This window comes from Rana temporaria, chromosome 2 (genome assembly GCF_905171775.1).
Source record: "Rana temporaria chromosome 2, aRanTem1.1, whole genome shotgun sequence".
Lineage (NCBI taxonomy): Eukaryota > Metazoa > Chordata > Amphibia > Anura > Ranidae > Rana > Rana temporaria.
Window position 1 is genome coordinate 475191816 of NC_053490.1, and position 22850 is coordinate 475214665.

The following is a 22850-nucleotide window of genomic DNA, read 5'->3' on the forward strand; positions in this document are numbered from 1 at the left end:
TTTTTTCGCTCTACATACCTTCTTATAGTTCTTTTTACCCGGGTTCTCACCGGGGAGTAGGCGTTCCTATGAAGAGGGGTAGATGATTGACGTGCGGGTAAGGCACGTCACGCGTTCTGAAAATAGACGATCTTGGACTCGGCATTATACGGCGCCTGCGCAGTCAGCTCTACACGGCAGGCGCAGTATAGCGCTGAGTCCCAGATCGTCTATTTTCGGAACGCGTGACGTGCCTTACCCGCACGTCAATCATCTACCCCTCTTCATAGGAATGCCTACTCCCCGTGGGAGTGAGAACTCGGACCTGGATGAAAAGAACTATAAGACGGTAAGTACAGTGAAAAAAATTAAATAAATACCAGCATACTGTAGATGTCAGCAGTATGCTGGATCTAATGGTATATAGATGATTTTAAGGGTGAGCCTCCGCTTTAATAAATCTACCCCAATGTATACTGACTGAACCAATCAAATTTCAATCAATGGCTAGCGTTAAATTCTTTTTCTCAGGAGTTTACTTGTGGACATAGCACTCTGTGCGTCACTGTTGGGTTATACACACTGCCACCTACAGGGAGTAAGACACTACGCGCAAGTCCTACATCTGTCAATGAACTCTGAGCAGCATTTTGCGGAGGCATGTACAAAAAACAAAATTCTACTTGAATTTTCACTTATTGATGGACATCTCTCTTTTCTGATCACAAATGGGAGGTCCAAAAGCAGCGCCAAAAAAAAAAATAAAAAAAAATAATAAATGTGCAATGTGTTTAGAAGCATATTTACCATCCGATATAAAATTTTTACAATGCATGTCTGGTAACTGCATGAGAATACAACCACAAATCTATGTGTGTGATCATATCTCCAATATAGTATTTTTTTTTGTAGCAACTCACATTGTATTAAATGGATCTCATTTATATTACATAAAATGTATAGGGACTCATAGGGTGAGAATATTGAGGTTTCAGCTTTACTTTGTTTTGGAGGTATTGCAGGTATGAGATATGAACACATCTGCCAAGCTTCATTAAAGCACAACCGAAGCATCAAAAACACACCAAAAAAAAATTAAACCATGTTGAAGCGGTAGGCGCTTTAATGTGCATTGAAGACGAAGCAAATGTAAAATGAGCCCTTAGTCTCCCAAAAACGAATAGTTAAGAAATAGGCAAAGTTTGGTGCTCTAGGACAGCGGTCATCAACCCTGTCCTCAGGGCCCACCAACAGGCCAGGTTTTATGTATTACCTTGGGGAGATGCAGACAAGGATACTGCAATCACTGAGCAGCAAATTATATCACCTGTGATGTATTTTAGTAATCTTGCAAACCTGGCCTGTTAGTGGGCCCCGAGGACAAGGTTGATGATCACGGGTCTAGATCTTTTGGCTTTTCACACCTCTTTGGACTCCAGCAACAAGACCTCCCAGCCTTAATTATTGGTTCCATTTCCTCCAACCCAAGTCCTAGGTGCTCAAACTTTAGATGAGGTCACCCCGATCACATTCTGCAAGCTAGAAAACCAAAACCGCTTGAAATGGCTTTGGTAGATGTGTGCAAATTCATGCCCACTGATATTACCAAACAGCTGGCAACGATTAGGCACGGACCATAAAAAAAAAAAAAAAAAAAAAAAAAACCCCACACACACACAACACACTTAGGCCCCTTTCACATGGACTTTCCGATCAGGTCCACCTCTCAGTTTTTCAGGCGGACCTGATCGGAGCCTCCATTGCCTATGGCGCAGCGGATGTCAGCAGTGGCCGACACCCTCTAATATCCGATCCTGTACACGAAATCCAGACAGATTGTGGCCCTATTTTCCATTCGTCTGGTTGATCGGATGAAAAAAGGACAGGCGATTTGTTTTCATCTGATCTCTCCATAGAGAACAGTGGGGTTCTGACAGGTCCATCTCAGCACAGTGGAACGGAGACGGACCCCGTCATCCGCCTGCTCAGCGACAATCAGCGGATCGATCCCCTGCTTAGCAAAGCAGAGTCCGTCGGGCCATGTGAAAGGACCCATAAAGTAGTTGTACGGGTTAAAAGTTGAATGCAGTCTCTGCATCAAGGTAAAAATACTTTATGTGCAGCCCAGCCCCCCCTAAATACTTATCTAAACCTGATTTTGATCCAGCACTGTGCCCCTCTCCCCCCCCTATAGGCTCAGGGACAGCAGCAGTAATCATTGGCACCTGCAGCTGTCAGTCAAAGCCAATGAGCAGAGTGCAGTGTGGCCAGTATATGGACACACAGAGCCAGCACGGGATCGAAATACACACACCTGTCTGTATGTCAGCAAGCACTTAAGGTGAAAAACACTGAAGAGGAGCTAGAAGCACCAGCAGGGGGACCCCTAAAGAGGAGGATCGGAGCTTCTCTGGACAAAACCACTGCACAGAGCAGGTAAGAATACCATGTTTGATCGACTTAAAAAACAAAAAAACACAACCTTTACGAATCGCTTCAAATATTGGTTTTGGATGAAATTAACCTTTAGTAGGTATATTTCTTGCAGCAAAAATACCAGATTTAATATCTCAGAGCTGAACCTACTAAAAAGATCTATACTCTTGTTGGCCAATGCAAAATCTTCAATGCTCTTTATACTGTTCTACTGAACAAGACATCAGTTTGTATTCATCATCGTAACACCCAAATCACATTAACAAGCAATACAAATCAGCAAATATGGCTGTATTCACGTGTACAAAAACTCCTGGAAAAAACTGTACAAACTATTAAAATAAATAAAAAGGGAGTTTACGTTGGTGAGTGGACAATGGTCCTTTTAGAGGAAGATTGACAAAGGCAGTTGTGATAAATATAAAATATTTTATTCAAACCAACCATCAAGGCAGTACACACTTCAAAATTACATGGCACGATTTTTCTCTGTTGCTAAAATGTGAAAATGAACATGATTAATTTTTGGACTTAAAATACACATCTAGCACTCCACGAGTATTTTCAGTAAAAATATGAACGCTGGTAAGTCCTAATAAGGCCAAATTGATACTGGGAAAGGGGATGGTGTTGTCTTCTTGTGCAGCTTTTCACCAGGCACCTATGAGAACATGGATTAAACATATTAGATCTCTAAATACATTCAAGCTTTATCTCATGCAAATTCACTTTAACCCAACACATACTATAGAATATGCAGTATAGAATTATATAATGCAAATATAATGGTAAGCATTCTCTGTTGGACCCATTCAAATGTTTTTATATCGACCCGATAATGCTTTACAATTAGAAACCTCATTCATTACTATGAGGCTTATTCACACACATGTGCCAAGTATTTTTGTTTGAAACAACAAATTTTCCTCACCAGCAAATATTCAAAATTCCTTGATTCCTTTTCTATTCTACTTGGGGATGGAAGAAAGGAAGAGCATGTGACAGCGCTGGCGTTTCATGATTGGCCCAGCACCAGGTCATGGGGTGGGGTAAAAAGCTCTTTAGTACTTCTGAGCATGCTAAACAAAGTAACAGGAGATCAGTAATGTTAGAGGAGCTCCATTCTCCCCCCAAATAATTCAAAGTCAGCAGTTACAAATACTGTAGCTGCTGACTTTAATACAAGGACACTTACCTGCCCAGGGATCCAGCACTGGCCTCACCCAAGCCAATTTTTCAAATCGGCTTTAGGTGCAGGTGCCAACATCTTTACTAAGGGAATACAGGAGTAAAGCCCATCGATTTCACTGCCGGCTTCCAACTATGCATGTGTGAGCCACGCTGCGATTTGCGATTGGTCCTGCAGTTTTCTGGAACCTGTAATGGCTGTTTGGGGGGGTGGAAGCAGAAGGGTGGCCCAAACTTCCTTTAAGATCGCCACAGTGATCTGACCGGAAGCGAGGTAGTGGGTGCCTTGCAAATCCCTTGCTCTGGTTGTGGTGCATTGGGATGAGGGGTTTGGCTGTTCTTGTTCTCAATCCCAGGAGCTGCGATGCGCTCCAGGCGTCCTCCCTTCACTCCCAACTCCTGTTTTTTGTGGGGGTTTGGGTGGACATTGCGCAGCGCATCCACATCACGCCCACAGCGCCGCATCACCTAAGGTGGCGTGAGCACGCCAGCATTATTATTCTTGTCCTACTCGAGGAGGTTAGCCCCCCGCTGTCGAGTGGTCTGCTGCTCAGCTTTTGGCACTTTTCTCCCATTGGCTGCCAGCGTGCCGTTGGTGGTCCATCTCTGGCTAGTTTGGAGATATTATTATAATATATATATATATATATATATATATATATACACACACACACACACACACACATACATACACACACACACACACACAAATATATATATATACACACACACACACACACACACTTCATTCAGCTTAACCAGGACAATCCCCATGTTTTATTCTCCAATGGTGCACCACATGGACTTTATTGTTCATACAGGTATATTTGTGGTAGTTTTTTCATTCTGCAGCCTTTTTCCTTGTAATATTGTGCCGCTTGGTATAGGGTTTGTTTGTACTCACTTTTATCTCCCTTCGTGGGATTATAGCATTATCTTTTCACTATTCTATCACTTTATTTTCACCTTCTTGCATAGTCTTTCCACCCATTCATTTTTCTTGGTCACAGCACTAACATATTCACTTTAATATTTATATTAGTCACTCCATTTCCACTTTATATACCATTATAAATTATATTATTTACATTTGTTATATATGGTGACAAGTCATATGGGACACTATTTCCAGGGACTGCTGGTCTCGGCTGCCAAATTTCCATCTAGTTGCCGTGGGTTAAGCTACCTCAGCTCCCAGCCTCCGGCTCTCCATGCTTGCACCAAGATCTACTGTTGATCTGTAGGTATGATTAGATGTATACATATATTTCTATAATTTCCATATTATAGTAACTTTTAATTCTAAAATTTTTATAGACTCTTGCTGTCTTTCTTCTGCTACTGATGAGTGGCGATAGCCACGAAACACATAGAGCTATCAGATGCCCTTCTTTAATACAAATTTAAGATGACCAACATATCAATATTACACATGCTAGGCCTATTGAAGTGTACCAAGATTCAAGATTTTATCATGTTTATATTATGAAGACAAACGTCAATGAGTTCGGTTTTTATCTTTGCCTACAATATGAACTCACATGTTACCAATTTGTATAAAATAAACTTTATGCGCTTAAAGCGGTGGTTCACCCTTAATAACAACAATCTACCATTAAATCAAGCATAGTAGTGCGAGCTACAGTATGCCTTTTTTTTTGGCGCCGTACTCACAGTTTAATGCCATAGTGAAGTTTCAGACTCCCAGCGGGGAAGGGGCGTTCCTATGGAGAGGGAAGATGATTGACGGCCGGCTATGGCGCGTCACGCTTACCGAAAAAAGCCGGAGTAGGTCTCGGCTCTTCACGGCGCCTGCGCACAGACTAGGCGCAGGCGCCGTGAAGAGCCAAGTCCTATTTCGGCTATTTCCGGAGAAGCGTGACGCGCCATAGCTGACCGTCAATCATCTTCCCTATGCATAGGAACGCCCATTCCCCGAGTTAAGTCTGAAACTTCACTACGGGATTAAACTGAGTACGGGGCCAAAAAATAAAATAAAGGCATACTGTAGCTCGCGCTACTATGCTTGATTTAATGCTAGAAAAAAAAAAAAAAAAAAAAAGGGGTGAACCCCCTCTAACTAGTTTTGCAATGTGCCATTATGTAACATATATGGTTCTTATCAATTATGTACTACCCACCAGACACACCCTGTTGTGTTATCTCTTTGGCTGCACGATTCATATAAAGTCCCACATTCTCCCATTTAATAGGGATGAAGGCATTTGTTCTAACTGTTCAAAGCCTCATATAAAGTCCCAACTGTTTTTTTTTTATTAAGAATGCTACTTTGCTGAAGAGATCACCCATGGCGAGTGCCCTAATGGGTTAAAAATGGGGTTCCGCAAGGCAGAGACCAAATTGAGATCACAAGAAAGCACATGGTGCTATAATTGGGGTCTGATCTATGAGACACCCTAAAAAGGTATTAACAAGTGAATGTGAAACCTAAGGCTTCTGGAATAGAATGGACAAGGCCAAAACCTTTCCCTTAAGAGTACTCAAAACCACATTTTTGGTATAGTCCCGACTGAAGGAAGGCCTGAATGCAAGGCACCAGAGTAACCTCTCCGGGGTTGAAATTTTTGCCAGGGGTCATCTCCTAGAAGTCCGATTGTCTGTGTACCAGTTCTTTTAGGCCACTTTGTTAGAATGAGAACCAGCAATTTCTTCTCGAATTTTCAAAAGCATTTGAGAAATAATCTACACTGGAGAGATGGCAGATATTAAACTGAACAGTCCAGGGACTGGCCAAAGCCTCCAATGCTATTGCTAGAAGTGAACCTTGGTTGTGGCCACAAACATTGGTAACTTGTTTTTCAACCTGGGAAGATGTCCACATCGGAGGTCCCTAATTTATTACATAATAAATTGAAGACGTTAGGATGAAGGGAACATTCCCACTGAGAAGATTAACCTTTCAATTATCCACTCCTGAGATGTGGACAGCAGAGATTCTTGGACAGCGTTTTTTCACACAGGAGATGATCAGATATACTTTAAAGGCCGTTTTACTCCTGGTACCCTCCTGACAATGGATATAGCCCACAGGCTGACATTGTACCATCTTCAGTGACTATGGGAGAATAAAATTAACTATTTTCCAGAGAGTAGCATGGGGGAGTTGAGATATGAATTGTATTTGTTTCAGGCAAACAAAGTATTTTGTTGGAGGCCTTAAGTGGAACTGAGCAAAGTGGCTTTAAAATGAGGCAAACATGAGGCCCAGGACCCTCATGGAGAACCTCACTGAGGGATGTTTTTTGGATCATAAGGGCCCTTTTACACGTACGGATCCCGTGAGGATTCGTACCTTTCTTATCCGCTTGCTCAGCGGGGATTACTCCGTTGATCCCCGCTGAGCCGGCAGATGACAGGGCGGGTCCCTGTCAGAACTCCCGCTCTCCTCTATGAAGGGGGGGGGGGGAATCTAATGAACGCGGAGCGTCTGTCCGTGTTAATCAGATCCGCAGATGGAAATAATTTTTTTCCTCTGTCTGCAGAATCGGAGTATAGTGGACACTGATGAGATCAGGTGTCAGCGGACCCGCTATCCCATAGGGATACATGTATGTCCATATTTTATCTGAAAACGGATGGATGAAATACGGACACACTGCCCACATGTGTAAAAGGGCCCCATGGCAAAATCTGGCACAGCTCTGAATAGAGATCAATCAGCTTCCAGGGTTTGTTTTTGTCAAAGCTTAATTAGATAAGCTGAAGCGGATTGGCTACCATGAATAGCTGCACCAGATTTTGCGATCTCCAGTTTCAGTAAATCTCCCCCTGTGTAAGCAAGTTAAGTAGACCAGTATTAGGCTGGGAAACAAAAACAAACTTGGAGTGATGGAAAAAAAAAAAAAAAAAAAAAAACACAACACACACACTACAAGTGGCCAAATCCATTTGTAATAAAAAATACACTGGTGAGCTTAAAGCGGTGGTTCACCCTCAGTAACAACATTATAACATTAAATTCAGCATAGGAGCGCGAGCTACAGTATGCCTTTATTTTTTATTTTTTTTGCCCCGTACTCACTGTGTAATCCTATAGTGAAGATTCTGACTCCCCGCGGGGAATAGGCGTTCCTATCCAGAGGGAAGATGATTGACGGCCGGCTATGGCACGTCACGCTCCCCGAAGATAGCCGGAGTAGGTCTCGGCTCTTCCCGGCGCTATAGGGCTCCTGCGCACAGACATCGGAGCTGACTGCGCAGGCGCCGTGAAGAGCAAACACTTATTTTGGCTATTTCCGTGAAGCGTGACGCGCCATAGCCGGCCGTCAATCACGAGCCCTCTGAATAGGAACGCCCATTCCCCGGAAACTTTAGTACGCGATTACACAGTGAGTACGGCGCCAAAAAAAAATATATAAAAGGCATACTGTAGCTCACGCTACTATGCCGAATGAGATGCTAGACGGGCACCTTCACAACATCTACCCAAGTCACAAACACTCTCTGGGAGGCAAGCATAGCAATGTTATTGTCTACAATCAAGAGAAGCAGATTTTTCCCAACAAGCTGCAAACCACCGATAAACATAACATTTCTACCCAGTTCTGGAACAATATTCTTCACACAAATTGAACTGACCATATCTACCAGAGTGATGGGAAAAGAAGGAGTAGAGAGAAGTGGAGGAGTGGCTCATGAACCAAAGCACACCACAATCCATAAAAGATGTTGGGAGGCAGTATTACAGTACATGTATGGCTCCCAACGAAACTCGGTCACTGTTATCGATGAGGACTGTGGACAGAAGCAGCTGGATGAAGTATGAAGCATACAAGAGGGTTGTTATCTGCTTAGATTCAGCCAATTGCTAAAAACTGAAAGGATGGCCCCACAGTACAGATGGGCAATCAGACAAAGCAACACAAGATCTTTCTTCGATGGTTGAGTCAGTCACCTGACCTCAACCCAACTGAACAGGTCTTTCATCTAATAAAAATGAAACTGAATAGTATTCTTTTTTGCCATTTTTCCCCGTTATATTGGAATTTAAGACCTTGTGGATGTATTATTTTCTTTTGATGTAATATATGCAATGTAATATAGCTGAAGAGGAAGCTGTAATGTAATATCCATATATGCTGTCTGTTTCTCTTTTGTTTTTTTCCCCCTTTCTTAAAAAATAAATAAATAAAATATATATGAAACTAAAAAGGCAGAAAGATCAACAAGCAAGCAGCAAATGACGACAGCTACCGTGAAGGCTTGGAAAGTACTACTAGGGAGAAAATGCAGCAATTGGCAACGTCCATTAGAATAGAGCAGTGATGACGAACCTTGGCACCCAAGATGTTTTGGCACTACATTTCCCATGATGCTCACACACTCTGCAGTGTAGTGGAGCATCATGGGAAATGTACCTCCAAAACATCTGGGGTGCCAAGGTCCGCCATCACTGCACTAGAGCAACCTTTTAAATAATTTTGGTTTCAGAGATCCCCTACTAAAAAATACTATATCTACAACTCATAATTAGTGTGATGGTCAGTGGGAAGAATGCTCCTTACACTTGTGGGAGGACTTTCCCCCTTACAGATAGCTAAAAATATAATTGGCGTCAGGGGTAACTTATCCGAGAGGCAGAAATTGCTCAAGGAACCCCTAACAACCTCTGGAGGAACCCTAGAAACCCTGGTTGAGAAACTCTGGACTAGAGGTAGGAGTTTGCTGCAAGTTATTTTCAACATTATTGAGAAACAAATCGGGCAATTTAGAATAGTATTAACTTGTCCAATCACTTTAGAGTCCCTGAAAATGAGGAGCTCCAAGAGTAACCTTTATTTAAAAAAATAAATAAAAAATCCTCCATGGGCGATCAATGTACATGGCAAAAATTGTAAACTCTCGCAGATTTCTATCCACTTCTGTTCTGAATAAGTAGCGGTTTGTTGTCTGCAGAGGGAGTGGGAGTGACTTTCATTATTAATCAGCTGATGCGCTTGCAGGGTTCTAACAAGGAAACTTGAAGGCGCATCTCTTGTGAAGTGAATAACCATTTGGAGCATCTCACCCAAAATACATTTTTTGCTACAGAGAATGCCTAAAATCTGACTTGTATCTTATTGCAGACTTCTAGGACAATCAGTGAACCAATCAAAAAGCAGGAAATTACAATTATTGGGGCGTTCTGTACACCAACTGTGTATCACATCTTACATGCCTTGTGTTAAATTTATCGATTGTGTCATAGTCTAATTATTAAATGGACGTGTGTGTATTTATTTCATTCATGTGAATCATACATCAGCAGTGACTTTGTAAACAACCATAAAACTAAAAAGGGAAAATTAAGTCCTGCTAGATCGCATCAGGCTGGTCCCTTTTGCAGGTATACAGTGAGGAAAATAAGTATTTGAACACCCTGCTATTTTGCAAGTTCTCCCACTTGGAAATCATGGAGGGGTCTGAAATTGTCATCGTAGGTGCATGTCCACTGTGAGAGACATAATCAAAAAAAAATCCAGAAATCACAATTTATGATTTTTTAACTATTTATTTGTACGATACAGCTGCAAATAAGTATTTGAACACCTGTCTATCAGCTATAATTCTGACCCTCAAAGACCTGTTAGTCTGCCTTTAAAATGTCCACCTCCACTCCATTTATTATCCTAAATTAGATGCACCTGTTTGAGGTCATTAGCTGCATAAAGACACCTGTCCACCCCATACAATCAGTAAGAATCCAACTACTAACATGGCCAAGACCAAAGAGCTGTCCAAAGACACTAGAGACAAAATTGTACACCTCCACAAGTCTGGAAAGGGCTACGGGGAAATTGCCAAGCAGCTTGGTGAAAAAAGGTCCACTGTTGGAGCAATCATTAGAAAATGGAAGAAGCTAAACATGACTGTCAATCTCCCTCGGACTGGGGCTCCATGCAAAATCTCACCTTGTGGGGTCTCAATGATCCTAAGAAAGGTGAGAAATCAGCCCAGGACTACACGGGAGGAGCTGGTCAATGACCTGAAAAGAGCTGGGACCACCGTTTCCAAGGTTACTGTTGGTAATACACTAAGACGTCATGGTTTGAAATCATGCATGGCACGGAAGGTTCCCCTGCTTAAACCAGCACATGTCAAGGCCCGTCTTAAGTTTGCCAATGACCATTTGGATGATCCAGAGGAGTCATGGGAGAAAGTCATGTGGTCAGATGAGACCAAAATATAACTTTTTGGTCATAATTCCACTAATCGTGTTTAGAGGAAGAAGAATGATGAGTACCATCCCAAGAACACCATCCCTACTGTGAAGCATGGGGGTGGTAGCATCATGCTTTGTGGGTGTTTTTTTGCACATGGGACAGGGCGACTGCACTGTATTAAGGAGAGGATGACCGGGGCCATGTATTGCAAGATTTTGGGCAACAACCTCCTTCCCTCAGTTAGAGCTTTGAAGATGGGTCGAGGCTGCGTCTTCCAACATGACAATGACCCAAAGCACACAGCCAGGATAACCAAGGAGTGGCTCTGTAAGAAGCATATCAAGGTTCTGGCGTGGCCTAGCCAGTCTCCAGACCTAAACCCAATAGAGAATCTTTGGAGGGAGCTCAAACTCCGTGTTTCTCAGCGACAGCCCAGAAACCTGACTGATCTAGAGAAGATCTGTGTGGAGGAGTGGGCCAAAATCCCTCCTCCAGTGTGTGCAAACCTCGTGAAAAACTACAAGAAACGTTTGACCTCTGTAATTGCAAACAAAGGCTACTGTACCAAATATTAACATTGATTTTCTCAGGTGTTCAAATACTTATTTGCAGCTGTATCATACAAATAAATAGTTAAAAAAAAATCAGACATTGTGATTTCTGGATTTTTTTTTTTATTATGTCTCTCACAGTGGACATGCACCTACGATAACAATTTCAGACCCCTCCATGATTTCCAAGTGGGAGAACTTGCAAAATAGCAGGGTGTTCAAATACTTATTTTCCTCACTGTAGCTATATGCAACATTAAAGTAATTGTAAAGGTGAAAGTCCCCTCCCAACCTTAATGCATTCTCTGGATTAAGATAAAAAATCCTTTTAATGGTAGCACAGCTCCCCCTAATCTGAACCCAATCTGGATCCAGGGCTGTGCACATCTGCAACAGCTCTTCTCCCTGGTCCCTGCTCTCGGAGGCTTGGCTCCTGCTGCTGTCAATCAAAACCTGAGAGCATGGGGTGGGTCCGAGTGTCTGAATAGAGGCAAGCAGCCTAGCTCGCGATTGACACGGGTGCCCTCATAGGAAGCAGCGGGGGGGGGGGGGGGAAATCCATTGGCACCCTGCAGGGCACCCCATTGCACAGAGCAGGTACTACCCGTTTATTCACTTTAAAAATAAGTGGCTATCCTGTTTATACAGCAAAAAACTCACCCTGCTCTGCACATGCTCAGTTGCTCTCTATTTTTAGGCACGGTCATATTTGTAGAAGCCAATATTCTGACAGCCTAAAGATTTACTGCTGCTTAGCGACTCAGGAAAATGGCAGCCTCCAGGAAGAAGAAACAGTGCTGGAGGCAAATTTACAACGTACATTAATTTTGATAGAATTAGATTATTAATGTGAAATATTTGTTCTTTGCTAAAGAGCATTATTGTATGCAAGTTTTTATGGGTAAAGTTCCACTTTAAGGTGTTACTATTATTTGGAGAGGCAGTGAATAAAGGCTTTGTTTTTTTAAATGCATTTACAGCACTTCACTTTTTCCATATTTTGTTATGCTACAGCCTTATTCCAAAATGGATTAAAAAAATCCCACCCCCTCAAAATGCTACAAAATACCCCATATAAATGACAACCTCGTTCGTTTGGAATCTTTGCCAAAACAAAAAAAAAAAAAACCACACACACGTACACAAGTATTCACAGCCTTTGCTCAACTTTGTTGAAGCACCTTTGGCACCAATTACAGACTTAAAGCGGATGTAAACCCAATTTTCCTTTTTTTTTGCTGTCACAATGTAGGAGTATAAAGATTTCCTATCATTTCCTTTCCTTCATACACGTTAAAAATGCCATTAAGTTTAGTATTTAGAAGCATAGCTACTGCCTTTGCTGACCTCCATCTAAAAATACCAGTTGCCTAGCAGTGTCTGGTTTCAATAATTTAAAACAGATCTACAGCTCCCCCCCCCCCTTTTATTTTTTTACCAAACCCCATCCTACTTTGATGCTGGTTCGGGACATTTTGGATACTTACCCGCCCAGTAAATCCAGTGGTGTCCTTTAGAATCCTGCCCTACGCCATTCATCATCTTCTTATACATCGCAAGGCCTGCTGACACTCCGGGTTCAGCAGCCAGGCCTTGTGATGACGTGCCCCTAGCCCTGCTCCCCCTCCTTTTTCAATGGAGTCCTATGCCTCCTGGGATACGAAACATACATATCCCAGGAGGCAAAGGGAGCGCATCACATGTCTAGTCATTTGTCTAGTCAAACTAGCGGAACTTCTTTATGAAGAAAAAAAATAAATAAATTATATTATATTATATATATACATACATATACATATACACACACACTCCCCATGTAAAGTAGGGGAAGAGGGGTGGAGAAGAGGGAACTTGAATATGAGGGTGAAAATCCGCTTTAAGTTACAGACCAGGAACAAAAATGTTATACGTGTCAAAATACTTTATCCTTTTGCATATTCTGGATCAGCGACTCTCCTTGCATATTCTGGATCAGCGACTCTCCTTGTCCCTTATATGGCGGAGTCATTCAATACAGGAAAATCTCCGCCACCAGCAGTGACAGATTGCCTGTCCCCTCCTGCCTCACATATATTTCTATTACTAATGGGACAACCCATCAATAAGGCCATAGGAAGGGGGAAGAAGGGCAGTAGAAGAAAGAGCCGACACTATCCAGAAGTATCAGAGCTTTGTCTGTCACACACATGCATGTTTCAGGAGGAATCTTTCTACATGTGACAATCTGACTTGCTTTTGGCTGCTCAAAATCTTTTGTACCGGGGGCTTTCTATTTGACAACTGGCATTTAAAACCAAACCATTTTGTGCAGCCACACTACTTACTTTCATCATCTGAGTCAAACCCAAAATACAGCTGACATTTCTTTTGTGCTAGATGCTCTTCAAGTGCTTCTGAGCTACAGTAGTTCGTTAGGCACTTCCCGCATCTCAGTTTCTCTACTGATGTATTTGACTCGCAATGGTTTTCATGAAAGCGATCCTGGCTACTTTTTCTACGTTTTGGCATGCTAATATACTGTTCATCTAGGTAACTCGGAGGCAAGGGCCTGCTATAGAGCCGTGTACCACCTGGTGCCGATTTAGCGGGTTGATTTGGTTTAGCGTCCTCAAGACGATTTTCCACTGCAATGTTTTTTTGCTCAACGTCCTGTGCCGTATCCGAATGCAGCGTTATGTCTGTAGCAGTTTCTCTAGTGCCATCCAATGTTACAGGTGTGTCTACTTCTTCTGAAACAGTCTGTTCCTGCACAATATATCCATTTGGAATTTGTTCCTCAACAACTGATGGCGTTTCCTGAACGGTCTCCTGACAGCTATCGGCGTTGGTTGGTTCCGAGTCATTACAACTCGGTTGTAGAGTTTGCTCAGCTGTTTGCACTTCCCCATTCATTTTTTTCTCAGTCTGTTTATAAGTCTTTGGTTCTACAACTTCTTTTCTAGACTTCCAGGTGGGAACTGGCAAGTCTACTACTTCATCACTGACAGTCTGTACTTTTTTAGTAGATTCTGTAAGCCGCTGATTGTTATCCATGTCCTCTTGTGGCAGGCTACATACAGGAACAGGACTTACTGGCTCTTCGACTGGTAAAGCGTTACCAACCTCTCCAGCATTTTGTTCATAGTGCTGAGCTTCATGCTCATAAAGGGAAGAGATTTGTTCAAAAACCTCAGTGCAGTTTATGAAGCCACACTGAAATATTAGAGATTCGTGGCTTAGCTGGTGCTCTGCAAGATGAGTTACAAACTTGAAGTTTTTATTGCAGCTTTGCTGCTGGCAAAAGTAGACATTTGGGTAAGTGTGTCGCTTTAAATGGTCCATGAAATGCCTACCGTTGGTAAACTTTCTCTGACAGAACCGGCATTTGCCCTTATTCCACGCCATTATGTGTTGCTGTACATTTTCATCAGATGGGTGGGATTTCCGTGCGTGCTTGTTCAAAGCCCTTACACGCTGGAATACGCGGTGACATCCCTTAGCAGGGCACTGGTAGTTAACCTTGTGGCTGACATCAGGCTCTCCTTTATCAAAGACAGACCCATTTAGCTTAATGCATTCAGTAAAGGCCTTGTCAGACTTTTCCTCCACTGCTTCCATTTCACCTAGTGCAGCAGACACATCATCTGTATTACTAACATCAGTGGAGAAAGAGGTCTGAGTAGCTGTTGAATGATGTAAAAGTTCAATGTTATGATCCGTTAGGTGGTTTTCATCAGGTACCATGCATTGCATTTCAGTCTCTTGACTGTGAAGGATGTTCAGCCCTTCACTGGTCGAACTACTAGAGCTGCCATTTTCCAAAACCACCAATGACTCGGAGGAGTTAACTTCACCGATATCTGAACAAACCTGCATAGCATTGTCTGAGGAAGCATCAGCAGATTTCACCATTGAATGCCTTTGCATTTTCTTTAGGTGATGTTTTAAATGTCGAAGCATATTTATTTTATTTCTGAACTTTCTGGCACATAGAACACATGTAAAGAAGCCTCCTTCGTGATGGGTCTGCGCATGTCTAAATATGTGACCACCTAAAAATTCCTTTTTGCACAAAATACATGGATGCTTAGGAACATTATGCTCCATTTGCTTAGGACTAGGTATGGTATGATTCCTTCTAGAATGAAAAGGCAGTCTTAGCTTACAGCTTCTCTCTTTGAGCTTCAATACTCCATTACGTAATTGCATCACAGAATCATCCGGAGGCAAATTGGGTTCCAGCGGATTATCCGATTGTTCTTGTGTATCTGTAACCAAGGCAGCCTTTTCCCCAAGGAGTTCTGCACAGTTTTGTTCAATCATCTGAAAGTTCCAGAATTCTGGATCAAATAATAAGCCTCTTTTTAAGATAGGAAGCAATTCAAAACGCACCCGGTTCTCCACGTAGCTATTAAACTCATTATAATCCTCATCAGAGTATTTGTACAAACGTTCCACGTCTTTGTAGGATTCCACAGTGCGTTCCAAAAAGAAAACCGATAGTGCACAGATTCTGCAAATCTCCAAGTCAGTGGGGAACAGGTAAGCTATAGTTTTATAAATTAAAGATTTTGTTTCAGGATTATTATGAAGATCCAGTTGTAGTGCACATCCACACAGCTCCACCGACAGCTGCACTCCAGCTTCACCAACCTGAAATGAAAAACCAGTGTTAGAAGATCTCAATTCAGTAATAGTCCATTTTATTTACTCTTGTGTTTCTTAAAGCTTTCTCTGTTCTCATGCAGAAACAGGATTTAAATTCTATTACCAGCCTGAAAAAAATAAATGCAAAACAAAATGTATTAAAATCCACAGGTATCATTTACTTAGGTCCTAAGAATCGACCTCAAGTAAGAACACATCACCACTACTCTTCTGAAAACGTATGAACACCGCACTCGCTTCTAAAATGTTTCTTCTTATATTGAAATATTTTTTTATTTAATAAAATATACAGGCATAAGATCTAGATACTTGGTTTAACATGTTTGTGTAAGAGTTCACACGCACCCCCATGCACTCTAGGTGTCTTCAGGAGAACACACAAAAATACATATAGTGCCTTGAAAAAGTATTCATACCTTTTAAAAAGTTTCCAAATTTTGTCATGTTACAGCCAAAAACGAAAATATATCAAATGTTTTTTTTTAAGTTTTTTTTTTTTTTACAAATAAATATCTAAAAAAAGTGTGGGGTGGCATATGTGGCCTGTTCAATGCAATTCTGTTTTCTCAAATGTTAAACCATATACGCACTTACTTCATCTCTGATGGTCTTCATGAAGGGAAAGATGACTTTAACATTGGCTGCAATCCTCAGCATGTTGTAGCATTGTTCTACATAGACTTCTTTTGAAGGGTTGACTTTTAACTGAAGTTTACTCCATATGAAAACCAATTCCCTGCGAATAGCAGAATTTTAGATTTTTCAGTATATACATATCAGGAGAGAATTTAGAATTGACACCTAGAAATGCTCTAAATTACCTTTATCCACTTCAGTACTGGCATTTTACCACCGCCCCACTTTCCTGTCCAGGCCATTTTTCATGCTGTGATAGCTTGAAAAACTACTTCATCACACAATGCTCTATCCAAAATGATTATATCATTTTTTGAGTTAGAGAAAACCTTACTTTGGTGGTATACAATAACTACTTTTTTTTTTTAACATCGTGTGGAGCGCTCCTTCGAATTGGAAGTATAAAAAAAAAAAAAAAAAAAAAAAAAAAAAGTGCTGGCCGTGGGAGCCCATTCTCACTCAAGCATGTCGCATACAAAATTGCCCACACACCAATAATGTAAATTCTTCCGCTTACTCAGGAGTATGCATGTCCTGGATAAAATGTTTGGAGGATTAATGTCCCCAGTGTGCAGCCGTTTTGGGATGGACCTGGAAACCAAGTTTCCCGCCCCTTTTAACATTTTTTTTTTATATAACACAGCCACACATTGTTATGTTACAGAGGGGGGGGGGGGGGGTAAAAGAATTTCATAGTAGTTATGAGAGCAGGGGCAGGCACTGACACGAGCAGACAGGCAGGGAGTGAGGGGGGGGGAAGAGGAGGACAGAGCAGAGCTGTGGATAACAAAGGCATGTAAACTGACCACGGTGTCAGGACTCAGCAGCCATGATAAACCTTTGTCAGTTTACAGGGGGGAGGGTATAACCAGGCAAGATCAGCCAGGTTTTTAGGTGACAGAAGGGGCCAAATGACACAGCACAAGCACTGCGCTATATAACATGATTTTAGGGAACAGGATTTTTTTTTTTTTTTCTTTAGGTAAACATACGTGAATAAATAAAATTGTTTTCCGTGTTCACCAGCAGAGACAAGGGGGGTTTCTTTAGTGAAAAAAAAAAAACAAAAAATAAAAAAAAATGAAGGACCCCACAAGTGTGAACAATCTTCACCATGTAAAACATGCAAGGAAAAGATGCTGTGATCTTTCAACTGCCAATTAGTCCTAAAAATTAAAGTGATTGTAAAGCTTTGTTTTTTGCACAGTGGCCCCCCGGTCCTCCTTTTCTGGGATCCCCCCGTTGCACTCCTGGCTCCTTCTCTTCTCGATTGCCCCCACGGAGAGCCGCATGCTGTGCTCATCCCCATCGCTGAAGCGACCAGGTTCAGGTAAGAAAGCACAAAAGGTTTTTCACCAGGTGAAAAACCGTAAAGGTTTACAAACCCTTTAACAAGTTTGCCATATGAAGAAAGAAAAAATGCGACTTACTGTCCCCCCCCCCGTGTCACACTTACCATACACAATACATTTTTCCGGTCTGCAATTGTGTGATGAGAAAAGCTTCACTCAGCTGCAGTGCCAAAGCCGTCTTGCCCTCTTTTTCAATGCGGCAGATGATGCTTACACCATCACTGGTGTCCATTCTCAGCACATGCTAAAATGAAAAAACAGCATATTATATAGCATCATCTGTCACACACACAGTGTTATGCCAACCTAACTGATAATGGTCTATAAAGGGCCAGTTTACTCAAAGTGGTATCGATACCTCAATTACTGGCAAATTTAAAGGTTCACTGGCTTCATATTTCTGATTCCAGTGGTGAAATTTCCCACCTTGTCTCACTTCACTGATGCTGCCCTTGACAAAAACACTATTTTGACCTAACAGGCATGTATCTTAAGACTGTCTAGTACAAGATTAAAATTGACAGACACACACACACCATTCCGAAAGATGCCCTTTTTTCAGGGTGCTGAACAGGAAAGATGGCACACGCCGATACATAACCACTCCAATACTGGGCACTTTCACCCCCCCTTCCTGCTCAGGCCAATTTTCAGTGCTGTACACTTATGAAATGTTTATAATTTTTTTAGACAGAGCTTTCTTTTGGTGTTATGTTATCACCACTATGAGGATGTCTCCCAGAACTAGACGACTGAGCTTTAGTATACTTTTGGCTTTAGCGCGGTTGGGAAGTGGTAAAATAGTATTAAACCCACAATATTTTAATGTTAATCCATTAAACACAATAAACTAGGGTTGTCCCGATACCACTTTTTTAGGACTGAGTACAAGTACCGATACTTTTTTTCAAGTAGTCGCCGATACCGAATACCGATACTTTTTTTTAAATGTGTCCACAAATGCAGCGATGTCTCCCCCCATATCCAGCCAGCGATGTCTCCCCCCATATCCAGCCAGCGATGTCTCCCCCCATATCCAGCCAGCGATGTCTCCCCCCATATCCAGCCAGCGATGTCTCCCCCCATATCCAGCCAGCGATGTCTCCCCCCCCCCATGCAGCCAGCGATGTCTCCCCCCCCCCATGCAGCCAGCGATGTCTCCCCCCCCCCCCATGCAGCCAGCGATGTCTCCCCCCCCATGCAGCCAGCGATGTCTCCCCCCCATGCAGCCAGCGATGTCTCTCCCCCCATGCAGCCAGCGATGTCTCCCCCCCCCATGCAGCCAGCGATGTCTCCCCCCCCATGCAGCCAGCGATGTCTCCCCCCCCATGCAGCCAGCGATGTCTCCCCCCCCATGCAGCCAGCGATGTCCCCCCCCCCATGCAGCCAGCGATGTCTCCCCCCCCATGCAGCCAGCGATGTCTCCCCCCCCATGCAGCCAGCGATGTCTCCCCCCCCATGCAGCCAGCGATGTCTCCCCCCCCCATGCAGCCAGCGATGTCTCCCCCCCCCATGCAGCCAGCGATGTCTCCCCCCCCCATGCAGCCAGCGATGTCTCCCCCCCCCATGCAGCCAGCGATGTCTCCCCCCCATGCAGCCAGCGATGTCTCCCCCCCATGCAGCCAGCGATGTCTCCCCCCCATGCAGCCAGCGATGTCTCCCCCCCATGCAGCCAGCGATGTCTCCCCCCCATGCAGCCAGCGATGTCTCCCCCCCATGCAGCCAGCGATGTCTCCCCCCCCATGCAGCCAACGATGTCTCCCCCCCATGCAGCCAACGATGTCTCCCCCATGCAGCCAACGATGTCTCCCCCATGTAGCCAATGATGTCTCCCCCATGTAGCCAACGATGTCTCCCCCATGTAGCCAGCGATGTCTCCCCCCATGTAGCCAGCCATGTCCCGCTTACCTGTCCTGCATCCCCGCTACCGCCGACTGACTGTGTAATACGCGCGCCGTTCCATTACAGCTTTGAATAGCTGTAATGATTGGCGCTGCGTATAGACACTCCCCCTCGCTCGGGATTGGACAGTTCACCCGAGCAAGGGGGAGTGTCTATAGGCGGCGCCAATCATTACAGCTATTCAAAGCTGTAATGGAACGGCGCGCGTATTACACAGTCAGTCGGCGGTAGCGGGGATGCGGCGTAACGGCATTGGCGGCGGCGTAACGGCATTGGCGGCGAAGTATTCTATTCTGGTATCGGAGGTATTTGCGGGAGTACGAGTACTCCCGCAAATACTCGGAATCGGTCCCGATACTAGTATCGGTATCGGGACAACCCTACAATAAACCTTCCCCAGTAAACTATTTGCTGAGCGGGAGAGCAAAAGCGAGGAGCGGGAGAGCAAAAGCGAGGAGCGAAAGAGCAAAAGCGAGGAGCGAAAGAGCAAAAGCGAGGAGCGAAAGAGCAAAAGCGAGGAGCGAAAGAGCAAAAGCGAGGAGCGAAAGAGCAAAAGCGAGGAGCGAAAGAGCAAAAGCGAGGAGCGAAAGAGCAAAAGCGAGGAGCGAAAGAGCAAAAGCGAGGAGCGAAAGAGCAAAAGCGAGGAGCGAAAGAGCAAAAGCGAGGAGCGAAAGAGCAAAAGCGAGGAGCGAAAGAGCAAAAAGCGAGGAGCGAAAGAGCAAAAAGGGAGGAGCGAAAGAGCAAAAAGGGGAGCGAAAGAGCAAAAAGGGAGGAGCGAAAGAGCAAAAGGGAGGAGCGAAAGAGCAAAAGGGAGGAGCGAAAGAGCAAAAGGGAGGAGCGAAAGAGCAAAAGGGAGGAGCGAAAGAGCAAAAGGGAGGAGCGAAAGAGCAAAAGGGAGGAGCGAAAGAGCAAAAGGGAGGAGCGAAAGAGCAAAAGGGAGGAGCGAAAGAGCAAAAGGGAGGAGCGAAAGAGCAAAAGGGAGGAGCGAAAGAGCAAAAGGGAGGAGCGGGAGAGTGCCTTACCAGCCTAGGCCTATGGGGCTTTGTGTTTCTATGTACAAAGTGTAGAGAGCAAAGCTCTACTCCCTGCCTGCCTGCAAGGGTGGCGGCTCCATAGGATGCTGCAGTTAAATCCTTGTAGACAAATACAGCCCCATTGAAATGGAGAATTTACAAGTTTTCCAGCGTTGGGCTTTAAAAATTCTAGAAACCTAGGAGTGCTTCAAGGACATTATAAAAAAAAACCAAGAGCTCCATTTTAATCCAATGTTTACACATTAGAAACGGATATTTTCTTTAGATATAATGAACATACCTCAGGAAGCAACTTATCAGTTAGTTTGGTCATGTGCAGGCATATGAAGTATGCTTGATGGTAATAGATATTTCTGCTGACTTCCGGATGACTCAGACAGGTTGTTATCAGAGCCACGGCTTCTGAAATGCGTTCACAGGCAATGAGGTATCTCACTCTGAATTCAAAGAACAGCTGATTCTCAGACTCCAGGTATTTGTCCACTGCCAAGGGAACATACAAGATATTAACACTGTTGAAAACCTACAGAATAAATTGCATTATGAAATCATAATTAACATTTATAAAACATTATATATAACATTTATAAAGTGGATTTAAAATTAAGTGAACCTTTTCCTATATTGAAGATTCAGAAAATAAAAAAAGGCTAAAATAACTGTCTAAAGCTACATTAAAACTATATTTTACTGTAAATTAAAAACCAACACATTTTAGCTTTTTTGGCCATACTGCTCTTTCTGGGTCACACTTATTTCTGTGGCCCAGATTCCGCCGACAGTGGATTAAAAGTACTGTAGGCTGATGTCACTTAGGCAGTTCAGGCTCCTGAAGGATCCCGAAGTTAAAGTCAGGATTTACCCAGATGCTTGACTGGCAGCTGGCTCAGTCTCCCAGCACACAGCTGAGAGCCTGAGCCACCCGTTCCCACCCCCTCCACATCCTGACGCTCCAGTGCTGGAGGAGTATCATAGCAGATAATGGTGACTGACACTGAAGACCAAAAACTAGTGATGCACTGAAATGAAAATTCCCGTGCTGAAACCGAAACTGAAAATTCAGAATGCACTTGGCCAAAAACCAACAGTTAAGAAAAGTTTTAAATTTAAATAATGTGGATGGCATTTTTGCATTGAAGGCAACGGGACGTGACCTTGCATTAAAGGCAACAGGATACAACATGCCATTATCGGCACCTTATTTTATTTCTATTAGCAAAATGCCAATAACCCAATTTTCGGCAGATATATCAGTGTATCCCTACCGAAAATTAAGTGATCAGCTGTCATGTGATTACTCAGTTCTTGGTCTTAGAGCTAGTGGGGTACAGCTGCAGCTAGGTAGAGTAACCGACTGCCGACCAGCTGCTGTCATAAACACACAAATCCCTGTTCTGTGAGGAGTAGAGAGGCAAATCGTGAGTTCCTACCAGCTAGGAACAGCAATCTGTCATCTCTTCTAGTCAGTCCCATGCCCCTACAGTTAAACTCCTTCACTACCAGTGACATTTACACAGTATTCAGTGTATTTTTTTATAGCACTGATCGCTGTATAAAATTGTCAACGGTCCCAAAAATATGTCCAATCTCTCCGCCATAATGTCGCTGTCCCGATGTATAAAAATAAATATTCGCAGCTCACAGCCATTACTAGTAGAAAAAAAAAAAAAAGCCATAAATCTATGCCCTATTTGGTAGATGCTATAACTTTTGCGTAAATCAATCAATATACACAGATTTTTATTACCAAAAATATGTAGAAGAATAAATATCGGCCTAAACGGAGGGAACATTTTTTTATTTTTTTTTTAAAGCAAAAGGTGGATATTTATTATAGCAAAAGGTACAAAATAGTGTTTTTTTCAAAATTTTCTCTTTTTTGTTTGGGTACAGCAGTTAAAGCGCTGTATCGCAAAAAAAGGCTTGGTCATGAGCAGCCAATTTTTCCAGGGGGTGAAAAGG

At 43.1% G+C, this 22850-nt stretch overlaps 1 protein-coding gene across 1 annotated transcript in view; it reads right to left on the minus strand.

The window, feature by feature from the left end:
* Positions 1–2824: 2824 nt before the first annotated feature.
* Positions 2825–22850, minus strand: part of LOC120927824 (zinc finger protein 654-like) — a 28321-nt gene continuing 8295 nt past the window's right edge. Inside the window, exons 4-8 of the mRNA XM_040338746.1 lie at positions 21169–21371; positions 18057–18196; positions 16559–16700; positions 13642–15949; positions 2825–3076 (exon numbers count right to left, since the gene is read on the minus strand). Of these exons, the coding sequence (XP_040194680.1) occupies positions 3066–3076; positions 13642–15949; positions 16559–16700; positions 18057–18196; positions 21169–21371 (2804 nt within the window). The 3' untranslated portion in view covers positions 2825–3065. The remainder of the gene's footprint in view (positions 3077–13641; positions 15950–16558; positions 16701–18056; positions 18197–21168; positions 21372–22850) is intronic.